General features: G+C 41.9%; 1 protein-coding gene across 2 annotated transcripts in view; it reads left to right on the top strand.

Annotated features, from left to right (window-relative positions):
• SLC11A2 (solute carrier family 11 member 2) overlaps positions 1–20,472 on the top strand; it is a 142,463-nt gene that overhangs the window by 72,352 nt on the left and 49,639 nt on the right. For both annotated transcript variants that reach the window (XM_089692828.1, XM_089692835.1), the window contains exons 8-12: positions 3,402–3,469; positions 4,011–4,166; positions 7,124–7,282; positions 8,990–9,082; positions 20,270–20,389. In XM_089692828.1, the coding sequence (XP_089548954.1) occupies positions 3,402–3,469; positions 4,011–4,166; positions 7,124–7,282; positions 8,990–9,082; positions 20,270–20,389 (596 nt within the window). The remainder of the gene's footprint in view (positions 1–3,401; positions 3,470–4,010; positions 4,167–7,123; positions 7,283–8,989; positions 9,083–20,269; positions 20,390–20,472) is intronic.

Below are 20,472 nucleotides of genomic sequence, written 5' to 3'. Positions count from 1 at the left end.
TCCCTGGTGCTCCTGTCAGTCCTTCTGCTTTCTTATTATAAACTGACCACACTAAGCAGGAGAACACAGTGTGGTCAATTCTCTAGCTATGCTGGGAACTCAGTCTGCTCTCCTCCAATGATCAAACTTGGCCTGGCAACCTCTCCCTGCACAGCTTTTCACTGGGGAGATTAGTGTACTGCTCTTTCTCCTCCTCCAGCTCTTATGCAATTGAGAACATAGGGAAAGCAACTCTTTAAAAAAAAAAAAAAGGGAAAAAAAAGTTTCTCTTTCATTCATTGACAAACACAGCCTTCATAATCTTGACCGTAGGGTTATATTGCCACCTTCAGGAGTAAGACTAGGCAGAAAAAAAGAACAAGCACTGCACCGCCTATGGGCAGTCCTAACTGGTAGTAAACCCCCAATCTGCGATAGGCAGCTCCATTTTTTTCTGCCTAGTTTAACAGTAAGGACCTAGCTCCCTGCAGGGACATGTGGTTTCATAGCTTTTTCCCTCCCTTTTTGTTTTCCTCTCCTTTCAGCGGAGATCTTCAATCAACCGTCGAGCTTTGCGACAAGCTGGATATTATAGATCCTTGTAGCCCCCCAGCCTGGGTAGTGACGTGCACAGACCTTAGCTCAGCGCTGGGTTGGCAGCGACGAGCCCCATTCTGGACCAGGGTGGCCAGTGGGTTGAACGTCTCGCAGGGACACATATGACCAGGCACCTGATGTCTGTGTCACAGTGTCACCATGGCCGGTGGTTGGATCAACGGCCATTGCAGAGCGTGAAAAAGCACTGGTGGCCGCGCTCATTTTCACAGTGAGGGAAACCTTATAGATCGAGGATCTTTCTGGTGCAACTGAGGAAGTGTCTGTCCCCTTTGGGATTCACAAGCCAGTCCACACCGCTAAAGTTTTTCTTTACCCACCCTTATTTACAAGGATTGGGAATGCCCGCAGCGCTCTTTTTCGGTCTCAAGGCATTTTTCTGTGCATTACCCCTTTGAGGAGTCCCTTTTGAAGAAGTGGTCTTCTCCTCCTATTGTAGATCCCCCCTGTCTCTAGGTTGAGCAAGACGACCATGATTCCAGTGGACGAGTCTCCTTCCTTCAAGGACCCCGCAGACCTTATTGCCTGATTTAATGCTTTTCCTCCTCTCAAGCTTCTCCCTCGTCTACTACACAGGATAGAGGCCAAGGGGATTCCTGTTATTCTAATAGCTCCGGATTGGTCTTGGCAACCCTGGTATGCTGATGTGGTGAGGCTGGTCACAGACGTCCCCTGGTGACTTCCGTTGGGCGAGGATCTCCTGTCTCAAGGGCCAATATTCCACCCTGCTTTACCATCTTTCTAGGCAAACTTTCTGGCTTTGACAGCTTGGCTATTGAAAGCCAGCTGCTGAGGGATAGGGGGTTGCCAGCTTCTGTGATTCCCACTATGGTGAAGGCACGTAAGTCCACTTCCAGGAGGATCTATCACCGCACCTGGAAGGTTTACATTTTGTATTGCGAGGCCGTGGGTTGTCATCCACGCTGTTTTTCTATATCTTGGATTCTGGCCTTTCTACAACAGGGTGTTGATCAGAAACTAGCCTTGTGCACTATTAAGGGACAAGTATCTGCTCTGGCAATCTCTTTTCAACGCCCCTTGGCTACGCACTCATTGGTTCGTACCTTCATTCAGGAGGTTCAACATGTTGCTCCCCCTGTGCTCCCACCGTTGGCGCCATGGGACCTGGAACTAGCTCTCTGTCCTTCAGAAGCCACCATTTAAGAACATTCGGGATCTTCCCTTGCTCACGCTCTCTCAGAAGGTCACTTTTCTGGTCGCTATCACCTCCGCTCGTCGAGTGTCTGAGCTGGCAGCCTTGTCTTGTGAGTCTCATTATCTGGTTCTACATACAGATAAGGTGGTTCTTTGTCTGCCTCCCTTCTTTCTTCTGGAGGTGGTGTCTGCCTTTCACCTAAATGAGAATATTGTCCTCCCTTCTTGTGTCCGTGTCCGTCTCGTCCTAAGGAGGTTGTGCTGCACTCCTTGGATCGTCATCAGGCGTCCATGTCTCAATTTTTAAGGTGGCTATCTGGTCGTCTGTGTACACTTTTATCAAGTTTTACAAAGTTGTTCTGCCATCTTTGGATTCATTGACGGACACAGCACCCACCCTTCCCTTTTTTTATTGTACTGCTTTGTAACGAACTAAGCTGCCTATCTCAGAGTGTGGATTTACTACCAGTTAGGACTGCCCACAGGCAGTGCTGCGCTTGTTCTTTTTTTCTGCCTAGTCCTACTCCTGAAGGTGGCGATAAAACCCTACGGTCAAGATTATGAAGGCTCTGTCCGTCAATGAACTCAGAGAAAGGGATTTTACGGTAACAAAAAAATCCCGTTTTGTAATGTAAAAAAAAAAAAAAAATGATATACACAAATGTTTTGGCTTTCGTTTCTATTTTAAACTGAATGTGTTGTTTTACAAGGTTAGGGTTTACATACACTTTAAAATGTTTCTTTTTTTTTTTTTGTGCTCTTATGTCCTTTGTTACTATGACTGATTTAGGCTAGGTTCACACCTATGCAGTTTGCGTTTCATCTATTTCTGCAGTGCTTTTTGCGGTGCATTTTGAATCTTTGCACACATTTGACGCTTTTTTTATGCGTTTTGCACGTTTATGGGGGGTTTTTTGCCCAACTTGTTGCTGGGCAGATTAAAAACGCAATCAAAAACGTATAAAAAACTCACTACATGCGTTTCTGCAGTCTTTCCATTGACGTCTATTGAACCAAAATGTACCGTTTTGCGTTTAAAAAAGTCCCTGACCCTTTCCGAAAATCACATCGGTTGAAATCACTGAGATGTGAACTTCACCCATAGGATATAATGTTTACTGGACTTTAGTGAGTTTCTGGAAAATGCAAAGCGCACTGCAAAATGTTTACGTATGAACCTAGCCTGAAGGATTGTAATTACCTATTGACTGTGAGCCTTTAAGGAGAGCATTATGGAAGCTACCATTGCTGACTTGTTTGTAATAGTGAAAGCCTTCTGGACTTTTATCCTGCTTCTATTTACACTACTCATTGAATTGCTGTCTTGCAAAAAGCATAAAGTTAATGAAGTCCCCAAAGGCTTAACTCCAGCTTTGCATACTCTTGTTGGGCCAGTGAGTCATTTCATACTGATGCCAGAATTGGGGAAACGGACCCTAAAGTCTACCCTTTTGTTAACAGGCAGCATAGGCAGCGCACATAGTTCTACATTCATAGGTTCGCTTTAAGTGATTGTCACTACAGATGTTTTCATGTATATTTTGCAGCTGCCATGATAAAAATCCCCACATAAAGTACACATGCATACTGTTGTATCCCCACATCAGTAATTGTCGCATCTTGCACATTCATATATCCTTTTTTATTTACAGGGCTGAGGAAACTAGAAGCATTGTTTGGTTTTCTTATTACAATCATGGCAGTGACATTTGGATATGAGGTAGGTTATTAATATAAATTGTTTATATTTCGAGTGGCCTCTTTCTCTTTTAAATGGCAGAGCCACTTTTCTAACCTGTTGACTTGTTCATCCCTGCAGCCAAATGTCAGCAATTCCATATAGCAGGGGGTGTCAAACTGGAGGCCCTCCAGCTGTGTTGTAACTACAAGTCCCATCATGCCTCTGCCTTTGGGAGTCATGCTTGTAACTGTCAATATTACAATGCCTCATGGGACTTGTAGTTTGGCAACAGCTGGAGGGTCACCAGTTTGACACCCGTGCCCTATAGATTTCTTGAAGATTGGCTAGATTTAATAATATTGTGTTCAGTTTTGCTACTTTCGTACAATACTTTGCTGTTAACTTTTGGTTATTTTAACTTTTTATTTGTTAAACACCTTTTAGTAACTTTCTTGAAGCAGCAAGGAATACATTTTATTACGGAGTTGTTTTCTGCTTTGCTAGCATGTTTATTTACAGAACACAAAAATGCATCTTGATATTTAACTGTTGTACTGTTAAATTATCTCCTGTCTTTCAGTATGTGCGAGTTCGTCCTGACCAAGGCCAACTTCTGAAGGGCATGTTTTTTCCTTACTGCGCTGATTGTGGGAATCCTCAACTTGAGCAAGCAGTTGGGATTGTGGGAGCCGTCATTATGCCTCATAACATGTACCTGCATTCAGCTTTGGTTAAGGTATGTATAGGTGTTATATTTGTGGCTCTGGGATTTTGTAGGCAATTTTTATCTATGTGCATATTGATTTACATTTAACCCTTTTGCTGCTGGAGCTGTTTTTTCTCTTTTTGTTTACATGTTTAAAAAAATCACTTTAGGCATGAAGATTACGAAAACCCCACAACATTATATATTTTCTGAAAGCAGATACCCTAGAGAATAAAATATTAGTAGTTCCAATTTTTTTATGTCACACAACATTGGCGCAATGGTTTAGGAAACACAACATTTCTGTAAAAAATACAGTAAAGTTACTTTTAGGGTAAAGGAACACTATAAATTATCCAATTTTGGTACACTATGTACATAAGATGAGGTTGGGCCGAGTAAATGGATACCCAACATGTCAAACCTTAAAATGACATGTCCCTATGGAATGGCAATTAGCATGTGTGTGGCATGTGTGGCAAGGTGTAACTTGTATTGCAACCAGTGTTGTCGTGCGTAGGCACCGCCAACATGTGCATTTATGATCGTATATTTGTGTATATGAGGGTAGAGAGCTCAAGATTTTTTTTATTTGGGGGGGGGGGGGGGATTTTAGGTTCTTGGGTGTGACTTTAAATTAACCACTCTTTTGTTTACTACATTTCTTTCCTTTTAATCACAGGGGATAAAAAGTCACCTACGTAACGCATTATTTGGTGACAGGTTCTCTTTAACCTCCCTGGAGGTATTCCCGAGTGTAGCTCGGGGTAAAGTTTCAGCACCACAAGCGTTGCTCCGGTATCCCTTCTGCACTTACCTTGTCCTGCGCTCCCGCAATGTCCCCCCCGCAGTGTCCCCGGCCATGTCCTCTGGCCAATGCCAGCATCTGTCTTCTGGGTTCCGTTCCCTGCGACGTCTGGACGTACAGGGACGGAACTGGCGGGAAATTTAAAAATGTCAAAAAGTGACATTCACTAAATACACTAAAATCACATAGTAAAACATTACTGTATCAAACCATTTCACATACATTTTGTCCCGAGTGCTTTGTCCTGTGCCCTGCCTGCATTTTTACTGCTCTTTCTGCCTTAAAACTGAGAAATGTCCATGGCGTCCAAAAAGCATCCCTTTAGGTCAGAAGCGGTTTTAGACCAGCTAGAGAACAGCGATAGTAAATTAGAACTACTTGCAGAATTGAGTGATAATGATTCATGGGGAAATTCGTCATCAGACACTGAAAACGATTCTGCGAGTTTGCTCAGTGATGTACGAACTTGGCGCTATATTTCAAATTTCAGTGCTTTTGGTTTAATTATATTATTGAATTAAATTTATTATTATTTTTTATGATTATTTATTAAATTATAATTTATGATTTCGTGTTTAAAATTTTAACATACCCGGGATGTTTACTAGACTCTTGTTCAGACAGATTTCAGTGAGTTATTCCTAAAAATTACATGCCTACAATAAAAAACTACATATTTCCATGCAAAAAAATGTACCGCTTTGAGAACAGAAATACTGACATCAGACCGCTAGGGAGGTTAATCTAAAAGATTTCTGATGTATCACCTGTCTTCCAGTGAAGCTAATGGAATGCAGATCGCATTCCACTAGCTTTTTTTCCAGCCATACGGCCTGGGGACAGTGACACTAGGACCTGGAAGTGACGTTTTACATATTGCTGCCGGGTCAGTAACAGCCACAGCTGATCTGGGTCTACTTCAAAATTGGTTGCTGAAACAGAGCAATCTCAAATGTGATATCCCCCCACATAACTAAGTGCCAGAGGTTGCATGGAGAAGTGTCACTGTCCTGCACTCTGGCAGCTTTCTATAGTTCCTCTGTCCCCAGTTACATTCATTGCACAATTACAAGTGTAATACACTGTGGGCTTGCATGGAGCACATTTGTGGCCTTGGTCGACATTTGGTCCTAACCGATGTAGCTGTGCATACATACAATATTTCACTTTTAGGTGGTCCATGGAGTGGTAAATCATCCAGTGGATTTTTTTAACCACTTCTTGTTCATAATCTGTGTATATACGGCCTCAGGTTGAAATGGTTATACCAGGATCATGTTGCAGCTGCAAACATGATCCTAGTTTCAGTCTTTGCAGCTGGTTATTCTCTACAATGTAAGGGCCAATTCACACTGACTTGCACTAAAATGCATGTACATTTCCATCCATTTTAGTCGCATTTTAACATGACGTCCATTGACATACATTTTGCATTTTAGTGCAACACAACGTTATGGTGTGAATAGGATACATTGGAAATGATTGTTTTTCAGATGTCCTTCCATTGATCTGCGTTTTACAGCTGCAACGGGAGAGCCTGGTAACAATGCCACATCCGATGCCCAAGACAGAGTGGAAGGAACTGATGTTGTCCCTTTCCCTCTGTAATGTCAGAAACCAGAAGCATTGATGATTTTGTCACAGGTAACCTGTGAAGGCTTTTAAAGCGTTGCCTGTGGTTAATTTAATGTACCGTAGCTTGACGCCATTCCGCAGGCAAATATCTATTTACTCGTCATAACACCATCATTTATTTGTTAACAAATATTGGATAATAAATAGTGTTTGTGTTCGCTAAAATAAAAGTGTATTTTTTTTTTTAAATTGAGTTTGAAAAACCGCTGGGCAAATATCGTGTGACATAATTGCAACATCCTCCATTTTATTCTCTAGGGCCTTGCTTAAAAAATATTTAATGTTTGGGGGTTCTAAGTAATTTTGTAGCAAAAAATGCAGATTTTACATGTATGACAGAAATGTCAGAATTGGCCTGGGGTACAAATAGTTAATATCTCTTGTAGATGGTAATGGGCTCCCGTAACTTCTGCATTTCTCTTATTAAAGAAAATCATTCTTCAATCAATGATTTGAATACAAATTATGATCGTTGTGCTCTCTTTTGTTTACTTGATCCTCCAACCAACTGTCTTCTCTAAGAAAAATGTCTTGCTGTGTTCAGTCCAGGGAAGTGAATCGCTCTAACAAGAAAGAAGTAAGAGAAGCAAATAAATACTTTTTTATTGAGTCCACTATAGCCCTCTTTGTGTCCTTCCTCATCAACGTCTTCGTTGTGGCAGTGTTTGCTGAAGCCTTCTATCAAAAGACCAACGACGAAGTGGTAAGTCACTACATGGATATTATGTGATAACATTCATGCCCCTCCCAGCTTTTTTTTTTTTTTGTGTAATTTTAAAATCTATCCAGTTGTTCTCTATGCATATTGGGGCTGACATACTAAAATTTGGGGCAGTTGCAGTTATGCATAGCAACAAATAGTGTGAAACCGGAGGATCACTGCAGAGAGTGGTTGCAGCTGGGCAGAATTATAGAAGAAAGGTTTAGTGGGGAAAGGGTGATGAAATGTGTATTGGATTATTGGATATTGTCCTGAGACTGATAAAGGGAGATGTAACATTAGAAGCATTCATTTAATTTCATACATTGTGGGAGGTCCACCACTCAGCATAGTATAGTGATTTGGGGCTATTTTGAAATTGGTTTCTGAAACAGAGCAATCTCAAATGTGATTCCCCTCACATAACTAAGCACCAGAGGCTGCATGAAGAAGTGTCACTGCCCTGCCCCCTGGCAACTTTCTATAGTTCCTCTGTCCCCATTTACCTTCATTGCACATTTGCAAGTATAATACACTGTGAAACAATTAATCACTTAAGACGGCGCTCCTCAATCATAATATACTTCTTAATATGTAAACCAAACACACACAGAATCCATCACTAAATGAATTAAATACACTCACCAGAGCTCCATGCTATGGCCTCGGAGGTGACATCACCACTTATGGGTGAGCTGCTGATGTCTAATTGGGACCGGAGCAAACCTATGATTATCATTGTTGTATGCAATATACACTAGTGTCGGCTTTGACACTGTTCAGTGTGAGTGGATTTGAAGTTTTTTTTATTGAATAAAATGCCTGGATGGTTTTACGCTATGTGGATTCTTTTTTCTTTCTTTATGATCCAATTTTGAGTGCATGAAGAGTCAATTGTCATTTCATGGAGTAGCTATTAGCCATCATGTGCCTCTGCAGATCGTTGATCCCAGAGCTAAAGCGCTTGTAGGTGGTTTATAATCTTAACCAGCATGGAGCTCTGGTGAGTGTATTTAATTAATTTGGTGGTGGATTCTCACAGTGGTGTTTGATCACACAACACAGAAGTTCATTATAAGAATTGAAGAGGATTTATGATTTCCCTATTATTCTTATGAACACTATTATTTTATGGATATTTTCATTGGACATTGATTTATTTGCGTATTCACAGAGTTTAGTAGTCACGTTCTTCTGCATGGTATTGTTTTGCATGGTATTATTTAGTGCACTGTTCTATTTAATTATATTGCACTAATACAAATGTGTTTTGGTTCACATATTAAGAGGTATATTGTGATTGAGGAGTGCTGTCTTAAGTGATTGTTTCATATTTTACCTTGTCCTCAAGGATAAGATAGCTGCTCTTTCCAATATATCTTTTCTATCTGATATATTTTTCCATATAATTATTCCTGATATTGTTTCCAGTGGTGCTGTCCATATTTTTAATAATACTCCGTGGGCTGGGGTGGAGCACAGTATTTGTTGACCTGGTCTACACTTGGTCTTAACCGATATAACTGTGTCACCAAGTAAAGGTGTCCATCTCTCTCAGCCTGAGAAACCTAGCTTTTTTTTTTTTTTTGCATTATGGTGGAATTATTGGAGGAATATCACATTGTCATTGTGTTTTGTAATGGCTGTGGTAAATAGGCTTTCTCTACATGAAAACCCTTTAAATAAACCATGTTTTTTTTTTTTTTCCAGCTGAATGAGTGCATCAACAGTACTTTTAGTGGGCAGAGTAGCAGTTTGTTTCCAAACAACAATGATACTTTGAATGTGGACATTTACAAAGGGGTAAGCTAATTCTTTATGTATTAATGTTAAACTATCTAAAGCTGGGGGTACATTTGTAGAATATTAAATTCAATTTTGTAAGCAAATTCTTAGGAAAATGTATACACAATTCCTCAGAACATTCAATTGTCTTTTAAAAGCAGTTCAAGATTCTGCTTGCTTTTACCATTCAGTATTGGAATGAACAGACTTTTCCAAACAAAAACTATACGCTGTTAAACTGGCCATTCAGGGTTATTTTTTAAAAAAAGAAATTGGATGTAGATGTGAGAATTCTCCTCGCTGTGTCATTGTATTCTAACAGCAGGACTCCCCTGCATCAGAATACGCTGATCAGCTCTGCAGCTGACTGGATGCAAGTGCTGATTGAATGGAAATTTTTCTTCAGGACTGTTCTTGAGAAGTCGATTTATAGATCAACTTCTCATGAACAGGACCGGAAATTTGAATTCAACTCCATTCGAAAATAAACATTGCTTTGACCTCACTTAGGATTAGAAAAACGAAATAACACTCTTACAACATTCTTACAAAGAAAAATTGTGAACGAAATTCTACTAGTGTATGTATACCCAGCTTTTCTGTGCTTCTGAAAATTTGCTATGTGGACTAACTATGACACAGGCTTTGTTTGGCTCAGTTAGATCACATGGCATCATTTATGTGGTATAAATGTGTATAATGTTCTGTGTGTTCCATTATGTTACGTTGTAAAATCTGAGGTTAAAGCGGAACTTCCACATGTCCTTCTCCCCCCCCACTCCCCCCCTCCTTTATAACTTTTTTGTGGAGTGAGCATCTAGTTTTCTCAGGTACCTCCTCCCACTTCCACTAGGTGATTCCACTAGAATTCCTCCCTCTTTAACCCCCCCCCACTAAATATACCAGTGCCAGGGACCCAAAGATTGGCAAAGAACTGGCCCAGGTGAGGACAGTGCTGAGTCCATGGACAGGCAGGTAAGTGTCCTTTTATTAAAAGTCAGCAGCTACAAATACTGTATACTCTATTATTATTATTATTATTATTATTATTATTATTATTATTATTATTATTATGTTATTCATTTAATGAAAACCAAGTACTTTAAAGTGATGATAATAAACTCTCAGTTTTAAGCACTTTTGGCAAATGATTTTATCACTTACTGAGTATGCAGTTTCTTTTTTATTATTATTATTATTGTACAGGATTTATATAGTGCCAACAGTTTGCTCAGCGCTTTACAAAACAAAGGAAGACAATACAGCAACGGTACAATTCAATACAAGAGGGTTAGGGGAGGGCCCTGCTCCTTGGAGCTTACAATCTGAGATCTTTCAACCTTTCCTGTGTGTAAGCTGGTGCCATGACCAGTTTTCTGTTTCAGGGTGGCTCATTTCTCATGCAGCAATCTATGAAACTACCATTGCAATCAGATGCTAGATTCAGGGCTGCCAACATACCAAAGTGAAATTTACTGACACAGCCACGTTTTTACTGACATTTCAAGAACTTATAAAAGTACAGTTTTCAATGCAAATTTAAATATACAATAGGGAAAAAAATATTTGATCCCTTGCAGATTTTGCAAGTTTGCCTATAATTTTTTATCAAGGTGTATTTTAAATGATAGAGACAGAATATCAACCAAAAATCCAGAAAAAAATACATTATACAAATGTTATAAATTGAGATGCAGTTCAGTGAGTAAAAATATATAAGTATCTGTAATAATAATAATAATAATAATAAAAAATAAGTATTTGATCCAAAAGCAAAGCATGACTTAGTTCTTGGTGGAAAAACCCTTGTTGGCAAGCACAGAAGTAAGATGTTTCTTGTAGTTGGTTACCAGGTTTGCACACATCTCATGAGGGATTTTAGTCCGCTCTTTACAGATCTTCTCTAAATCCTTAAGGTTTCTTGGCTGTCGCTTGGCATCTCGAAGTTTCAGCTTCCTCTATAAATTTTCTATAGGATTAAGGTCTGGATGGAAGGGAAAGCATAGTTTTTGCAAATTTCACCAGATATTAGAATTTAGGTATTTTCAGTTTGTCCTGATGCGTAATACAGCTTTGTCCTACCTTTTGCCAATTTGTATCATATGTGTCAGTCTCAGCAACATCACTGAAATGTGTCACTTTGTATTCAATAAATTCAGTATGCAGAGCGTCAAACTCAGATGGGGGAACAATTTGTGGAAAATACTTTGTAAGTACTATACTGCCCCCAGATTCAGTGGTAGACCTGTTTGCACAGCTGACAAATCATCTACTCCTAGATATATGTTCTCTTGTTTGGTAGCCACTAAAAATACTGTCTGTTGATTTGAAGTTTGCACTATCTAGGTTGTCAAATGCCATTTTCAAGTGAAACCAACAAGTTTGGCCTAATAACGTATCCCATAAGACCTTTAAGCAGTTGAAGCTACTTCAGTTGCTAGTATGATAAAATAGGGGAACTGCTCTGGAAAATGTTATTGAACTTGGTGAAATTTGGCTGAACTGCTTGACGAAATAGAAAGTATCACTTAAAGGAAAAGTGTTGGATGTTTAAAAAAAACATACATATTCTCCTATGTGGGTGACGCATTGGTCTGATGCTGCAGTTGTCACTTGCTGGCTTGAGAACTAAGTGATCACATGATCATCGAACACTGAGTGCTCGGCTTTCACTAAACAGAGAGCAGTGACTGTCAGTCACCAGCTCTTTGCTTTGACCCTCCAGCACTTAATGGAGCGCAGGGCTGTGAAGGGGTGAGAGCATCTAGCTCAGGCTCTTAGCTGGGATGGGCAAGCGGACAGGGCATAGTCCGTGCCTGTTCATAGCAAGCAGGCTGTTGGTCCTCCTGGCTACTGTGCAGTGGAATGGTGGCTGGCGGGAAAAGGCACATTGGGCATGGCTTTTATTCACACACCCCTTGTATGTTATGACGCCATTGCACAGATGCACACCTAGACCCACCAAGCCTAACTGTTTACCAGTCAGCCAACTCCAGAACTGCACTGGTGCAGTCCACAGCCAGCGAGAGCCTGATAGTTTTATGGGCACGGATAACTATAAAAAGGAGAAAAGTGCTTTATTTTTACAAACTGTTCATGATTTTATGGATGGCTGGCAAAACTGACTGGAGTTGTGGCTCCCTGCACTGTACGCATCAACAGAAACACACAGGCCCATAGCCTAGTTTGGTAAAAGCACTCTCCTGCTCCTCCATCCTCCTTTCCCCTCCTTTCTTCAAGTTAACAAACTAGCTTAGAGACTTTATTGTCAACTGTTAACTCTTTCCTGTGAAGTTTTGAAATGTTCAGGGATGTAGCACTGGGAGAACAGGAGACAGCAACATTGGAAAATGCAAATTGCAAGAACTGGGGCAATAATTTACTGGAGAATGTTTATTTTATTGTACTCAATGGGTTAAAGTAGAACTAAAGGCAAACCTTTTTTTTTTTTTTTTCATTTTGTATAGAGGGCTCTCAGTTTTTTTACTTGTCATCTGTTTCCTTTGAGGATGTCCCTCCAAAGTGAGGGGACCCCTGGTTGTTACCAGAACTAGTGTCCCAATTGGAAGGTTCCCCTCTATTCTTCTGGTTACAACATAATCTTTGATTTTCTTTCCCTTTCACTCTCAGTGATAATAGCAAACAAGACGAGTAGAGGGTGAATGTCCCTAACAGGAACGCAGACCACAGAAAAACCTGGCAGGTATTCTATTCCCTCTCCACTCTAGCTACAACTAAAAAAAGAGTTTTCACTTAGCTTTTTTTAAAAGGTGTTTATTTTGCATTTATAAAACACAAACAATAACAGAACAAGGAAGAGACAAATAATAGCAGAATCTCAAACTAAAAAAATCAAAGAAAAAGGGTACAGAATACCGAAAAGGGGATTAAAAAAAACAAACATCAGATTATCGTAGGCAACAAACCCCATACATATAACAAAAGAGAATCACAAGACAACATAATAACATAACAGGTAAGCAGTCAGAAACATACAACAGCAGCCAAACACATACAACAGTCACAAACAAGCACAAACACCCACACCATCAACTCCCTTACAAATCAGGCCTGTCCTTTATAGATCAGCTTATATTGGGCTTATACCAGATTACCCATGCGATAAAATCAGTATATAGAGGGCGGAGTATCGCCCTTTCAATTCAACAACACAAGTTTTCTAGCATAAAACAAACAAACGTAGCAATACCCTAGAGTGAGTGTGTGGGACAAAACTGTTCAATATACCCAACAGGCCAGCTTCTGGGGTACATGGCACTGGCAAATGCAAGGTTACGTAAAAAAAACAAAACAAAAGAGGTCCTGCCAATATGAAGCAAGGCCCGGACAGGCCCAAAATATATGCAACAGACCAGCACCCTCGAGGCCACAACGGGGACACGAGGATGCCGATCCAAAGCCGGGCTGGGGTATAGTGAAGATGATGTATGAATTTGAATTGAATAACCCTATCAGCAGTACTGATCAGATCTTGAAAACAGACCTCCTCCACCTCCTCCCAACCCTCCTCAGACAGCCCAAGAAGAATCGCCTCCCACTTACGTAGAGCAATTTGAAAGGGATTAGTCCTGGCCGCCTGGAGGTGGGCATTGAAGGTAGTAACCAGCTTCATCACATCAGGGTCCAACATTAGCCCCTCAAGGGGCGAATGGAAAGTTCAAGGGCTAAAGTACCAAACTGAACCCGTAAAGCATGCCGTAGTAATAAATATTTGTAGAAAAATGTATCAATTACACCATAACGAGTTTTTAAATTCTCAAAGGACAGAAAACACCAATCAACAAAAACATGGGAGAGGTGAGTGACCCCAAGACAACTCCACCACCCAGAATCAGGATGGTTTAGTAGCTCATGGACATTCGGATTGTACCACAAAGAAATTCAGGGGGATACACCAGGAGATGGAGAGAGCAACTTGCTTTCCTCCCACCAAACCAACCAACTAGTATCTATCGGAGAGTAATGGGAGCAACGGGAAACAATCGACCTATAGAAAGTATCCCGAAGAGTAGCAAGAGAGCCAAACTGGGCAGAGAGAAAAGCAGTGGAGGAAGTAGAAGAGGAACCACAAAACCAATTATACACATAGGCCAACTGGGATGCGGCAATAAAATAATTACGGAGGTTAGGACAAGCCAGACCCCCAGTCACCTTAGATGCCTGAAGCGAGGCTCTGGCCACCCGCGGGTGAGACCCACCCCAAAGAAAACAGTACAAAACCGAATCCAGTTTGTTAAATAGCTTTCTAGGGAGAAAAACTGGCAAGGCCCTAAATACATACAACAATTTGGGTAGGTATACCATTTTGAAAATATTAATCCTACCAATCAAATTGAGAGGCAGCGTCTAGTCTCCATATGCGTAACAAGGGGCGCAACATTTAGAGATTCAAAAGCGGAAAGGTCAGAATGAATTTGGATACCCAAATAACTAAACTGATGTGAAATTTGCAATTTCGTATTAGACAAAAAGTCGCACAGAACTGTGGGGCCAATAAGAAACGCCAACGATTTGTCCCAACCAACCTGAAGACCCGAAGCCTCTTCAAATTGCTCCACCACACAAATCAGTCCAGAGAATGATTCAGCAGAGCTATCCAGATATACCAGGGCACCATCAGCATATAATGACATTTTTCCCTCTAGCGAACCAACACGAATGCCCTTAATCGCCACCGCCTGACGAACCACCAGAGCCAAGGGCTCAATGGCCAGTGCAAACAGGAGGGGCGAGAAGGGATACCCATTCTCCTCCATAAAAACGGCCAGAGAACTGTGTCAAAGGCCTTCTGCACATCCAAGGATAACACCAACCCACTCCGCACCTCAACAGCAGCTCTATGTATATGTAAATATAGATGTCGTATATTCTCAAAAGTGCTCTTTCCAGGCACGAATCCAGATTGATCCGGGTTCACTGACATCAAGATCACTCTGCACATGGGTGGCAGGAAGTTTAGCCAAAATTTGAACATCACTATTAAGCAATGAAATTGGACAATACGACCCACACTGTAACAAGTGCTTATCAAGCTTGGGTATTAACACTGTGAGAGCTTCATTCATAGATTCGGGAAGTGATCTATCTTCAAAAGCTGAATTAAAAAGGTTATGTAGACGCATAGCCAGATCCTCCCTGTATATGTTATACCATTCAGAAGGCAACCCATCTAGCCCCGGTGTCTTATTGGAGGGCAGGGAGCAAACTGCTGCCAATATTTCTTCTACTGTTAGGGGCTCATCAAGGAGGGAACTGTCTAATTCACTCAAGGTGGGAAATTCAAGAGAAGTAAAAAAACCTACAAAGGAGTCCTCAGTCGGAGCTCCAACATCTGAATATAACATTTCGTAAAAATGAGCAAAAGTCTGATTAATAACAATCGAGTCAGTGGAAATTGTGCCATCCGACAATCGAATTTCGGGTATAGAGCTATCGGCAGCCTCCGTGCGGGAAAGATATGCCAACAACTTACCATTGTTCCCACTATGCTCAAGCAACTGAGAGGATAAATAAAGTTGTTGTTTACGAGATAAATCAACTAGGTGGAGCTGTAGGGCACGATGAGCGTTGATTAAAGCACCCTGAGACTCTGGCGAGGGGAAAGAAGTATACTGAGAACGTGCGGGAGAAAAGAGGGTCTCAAGCTGCCTTTGGGTAGCCCTAGTAACCTTACGGTAATGACCAATATTGGAAATATAGGACCTCCGAATTACCGCCTTAAAGGTGTCCCATTGACAGCCCAGGGAAGAAGAGTGTTCATTAGTAGCCCAATAATTAAGCATTTCAGTAAGAATGGGTCCCTGAAATTCTGGCATAGAGATCCAGAGAGGGCTGAGCCTCCAAGAGTGAAAAGCAGGCTTATGGCCCAATTGTAGTTCTAAGCGCAGCAGAGAGTGATCCGCAACAGTGAGGAACATACGAAATGGAGAACACCCAAGGTAGCACCGCAGGCGAAGCCAAAGCATAATCCAACCTGGAAAGAGCACAATATGATTTGGATTGACAAGAATACACCCTGGCTGTAGGGAATTTCCAATGCCAAATATCATTATAGTGAAAAGAGTCTCACACCACTGCCCAAACAACTTAGAATCAAAAGAGAGGGGCCTCAAGAAGTCCAGCATAGGATCCAAGATCGAGTTGAAGTCCCCCAATATAACAGTAGCAAAACAAGGCAGTGAAGACAATCGTACACTTAAGTCAGTAAATATCACAGCCATGACAGGAGGGTAAAAGTAAACCGCTACCAGGATCAACAGGACACCATGTATTGAACATAGTAAAAGGACATTTTGAACTTTGGGGTCAGTATCACCTGATCACAGGAAAAAGGAAGGGCCTTACAAATCAACACAGACACTCCACATACGTAATTTGAATAGGTAGAGTGGTATCCATGTAGTACCAAATGTTTCTTAAGGGAAAGAATTTTGGAGCCCATGAGAGGAGTCTCTTGGAGGCATAGAACATGAGGATGATTGGACTTGAACTCAAAAACAGAGGCCCTTTTGAATTTAGAGTTCAGTCCGCGAACATTCCAGGACAAGAAACTCGAAAAATTAGAATATCGTGCAAAAGTTCATTTATTTCAGTAATGCAACTTAAAAGGTGAAACTAATATATGAGATAGACTCATTACATGCAAAGCAAGATAGTTCAAGCCGTGATTTGTCATAATTGTGATGATTATGGCTTACAGCTCATGAAAACCCCAAATCCACAATCTCAGAAAATTTCAGAATATTACATGCAATCAATAAAACAAGGATTTTACATAGAACAATATCGGACCTCTGAAAAGTATAAGCATGCATATGTACTCAGTACTTGGTTTGGGCCCCTTTTGCAGCAATTACTGCCTCAATGCGGCGTGGCATGGAAGCTATCAGCCTGTGGCACTGCTGAGGTGTTATGGAAGACCAGGATGCTTCAATAGCGGCCTTCAGCTCTTGTGCATTGTTCGGTCTCATGTCTCTCATCTTTCTCTTGGCAATGCCCCATAGATTCTCTATGGGGTTCAGGTCAGGCAAGTTTGCTAGCCAATCAAGCACAGTAATCCCACAGTCATTGAACCAGGTTTTGGTGCTTTTGGCAGTGTGGGCAGGTGCCAAGTCCTGCTGGAAAATGAAGTCAGCATCCCCATAAAGCTTGTCTGCGGAAGGAAGCATGAAGCGCTCCAAAATCTCCTGGTAGATGGCTGTGTTGACCCTGGAATGAAGCACAGTGAACCAACATCAGCAGATGACATGGCTCCCCAAATCAACACAGACTGTGGAAACTTCACACTGGACTTCAAGCATCTTGCAGTGTGTGCCTCTCCATTCTTCCTCCATACTCTGGGTCCTTGGTTTCCAAATGATATGCAAAAGTTGCTCTCATCAGAAAAGAGGACTTTGGACCACTGAGCAACAGACCAGGTCTGTTTTTCTTTAGCCCAGGTAAGACGCTTCTGACGCTGTTTGTTGTTCAGGAGCGGCTTGAAAAGAGGAATACGACATTTGAAACCCCTGACCAGTCTGTGTGTGGTGGCTCTTGATGCACTGACTCCAGCCTCAGTCCACTCCTTGTGAAAGTCCCCAACACTTTTGAATGGCCTTTTCCTGACAATCCTCTCCAGGCTGCGGTCATCCCTGCTGCTTGTGCACCTTTTTCTTCCACACTTTTCCCTTCCACATAACTTTCTATTAATGTGCTTTGATACAGCACTTTGGGAACATCCAACTTCTTTTGCTATTACCTTTTGAGCCTTTCCCTCCTTATGGAGGGTGTCAGTGATGGTTTTCTGCACAACTGTCAGGTCAGCAGTCTTTCCCATGATTGTGATTCCTACTGAACCAGACTGAGAGACCATTTAAAGGCTCAGGAACCCTTTGCAGGTGTTATGGCTTAATTAGCTGATTAGAGTGGGACACTTTGAGCCTAGAATATTGCACCTTTTCACAATATTCTAATTTTCTGAGATTGTGGATTTGGGGTTTTCATGAGCTGTAAGCCATAATCATCACAATTATGACAAATCACGGCTTGAACTATCTTGCTTTGCATGTAATGAGTCTATCTCATATATTAGTTTCATCTTTTAAGTTGCATTACTGAAATAAGTGAACTTTTGCACAATATTCTAATTTTTTGAGTTTCACCTGTAGAAATATGGTAACTAGGTGGAAGGGCAACAGGGGCCCAGGTCCAGCCGCAAACCCTGTCACCACTGCGATACCGTTAGGGGGAGATGGTGCGCAAACACACAAATCAAACATGCAAAGCAGCCACACCACAGGCAATCCAACAAAAATTTTTTTACAGGAAGACAAGCAAACAACCCAGCCCCTGCCCAGCTCCAAAAAAAAAGGAGTGGGCTTAATCCCAAAACCAAGTAAAGTCACAGGAAACATAACCTGAGGTCCCATGGTGGTCAAAAAAGCACCAAAAAAGATCAAACAAAAAAAAACCCAGAATCAGTCAAGCTGGAGTGTTAGGGAAAAGAAAAACCATACATCAGCAGCCAACCAACAGGCTAAAAAAACCTCCTTGCAGGGAATAATAGTGATCGGCCAGCTAAGAGAACACGAAAGAAGGTAGTAAGTCAGCTTGCTTGTAGACACTACAAAACGACCATCAAGGTATCAGAGGGGAAGAAGTAGATCTAGGGGAACGTGGCAGGGCCTCAAACCATGGGATGACCATGTCAGGGGTCTGAAAGAAATTTACTTTATCTTGATGTACCACACGTAGAGTAGCAAGGAAGAGCATAGAGTAGGACAGTCCATATTCACGTAATTTCTGCTTGACATGTTGGTATTTGGCCCTGAGGTTGTGAACCTTCATGGAATAATCAGGGAAGAGAGACACCACAGTGTTGTTGATGCGAAGGCTCCCTTTCAGGCGAGCAGCACGTAGAATCGAATCCTTGTCCCTGTAGTTTAGAAGGTGAATCACCATGGTGCGAGGGGGACTACCCCCAGTGAGAGGCCTACGTGGAACTCTATGGGCTCCCTCAATTACTAAGCAGGTAGGGCCAAATTCCTGTTCCAGCCAGATTTCCAGAAAGGCCACCGGATCAGACCCCTCCATTTTCTTGGGCAGGCCCACCAACCGCAAGTTATTCCTATGATGGAGATTTTCCAAGTCATCCACCTTATCCTCCAGAGATTTAATTTTACCCCCATACAAATTAACTTTAGGCAGGAGAGGGTTAAGCACGTCCTCCAAATCACTAATGCGCTTTTCTGTAGCAGATGCCCGTTCTGTGACTTTATGCATTTCCTGGCACATAAGAGTAAAATCAAGTTTGAGCTCTTCTACCTTCCCCATCAGATCAGAGTGATTTACCTTGATAGTAGCCATAACATCCGACAGGGTGGGTTTCACAGCCTCCTCTGCACCATCGTCACTGGGAGATGTCTGCGAGAGCAGCAGCGGTGGATCCAGAACAGGCGAGGAGGGCGGAGAGGCCTCCAGTGCCTCCCTGAAACAACTCCGGAGTGGAGGCCGGGGATGAGCGTGGAGCGGCGATCTTGGCAGGTGTGGGCACCAAGGCTCATCCTGGCCGGAGGCTGCTTCCGGTGCCTTTCCATCCACCAAACCTTCAGTCAGGAAGGTAAGGATGTGCCCCCGCAAGGGGTAAAAAAGAGCCGTGTTGCCCACGTGGGCGATCAGGATGGAACAGGATTGTCGGAGGATAGTTAGTTTTGGCTTTAGTTAACACTGAGGGCTTAATACTACTTGAAAGTGGAATTCCAGGATCAATCTAATCTAAAAACGTGTCCCGCCCTTCTAACGCCTATACGAACTACCCTGTGGGAGAAAGATGTGTATACTTACCTATTATTTTGGTTGCTCCAGTCCACTCATGCGATCAGCCCCCTTGTGTCATCTAGCAGCAGCTTTAGGGGAGAGGAGAGAGAACCGACAAAGTATGGCCCATAGTAAGCCTATAGATGACGTCACCACTCAGGCATTCCAGGCATTTTCAGAGCGCTCTTTCCTCTCCCCTGAAGCCAGCGCTGGTTGACGGGGGGGGGGGATCATCTGACCGAACCAGAGCAGCCTGAGAATAGGTAAGTATGTACATCTTTCTTCTGTAGAGTAGTTAGTACAGGTGGTAAAAGGGGGTGAAGAAGGTGGCAATAGCATATTATAATGCATTTGTTTAATCATCTCTTTTTAATGTGTGCTTTGTTCCAGGGAGTGGTCCTAGGATGCTATTTTGGGGCTCCAGCTCTCTACATCTGGGCTGTGGGCATCTTAGCTGCAGGTCAAAGTTCAACAATGACTGGTACCTACTCTGGTCAGTTTGTCATGGAGGTAAGTCCTATGAGTCTAAATAAATAAAAAACAATGTGCGCTATTAAACTAGTAAATAAGCTAATAAAATAGAGCCACTGCAA

The sequence above is a fragment of the Staurois parvus genome, unplaced genomic scaffold (genome assembly GCF_062004578.1).
Source record: "Staurois parvus isolate SC_StPar_1 unplaced genomic scaffold, SC_StPar_1.0 ptg000023l, whole genome shotgun sequence".
In the NCBI taxonomy this organism is placed as follows: domain Eukaryota; kingdom Metazoa; phylum Chordata; class Amphibia; order Anura; family Ranidae; genus Staurois; species Staurois parvus.
Note: the sequence above shows the minus strand (reverse complement) of the source record. Positions and strands in the feature narration are given on the sequence as shown.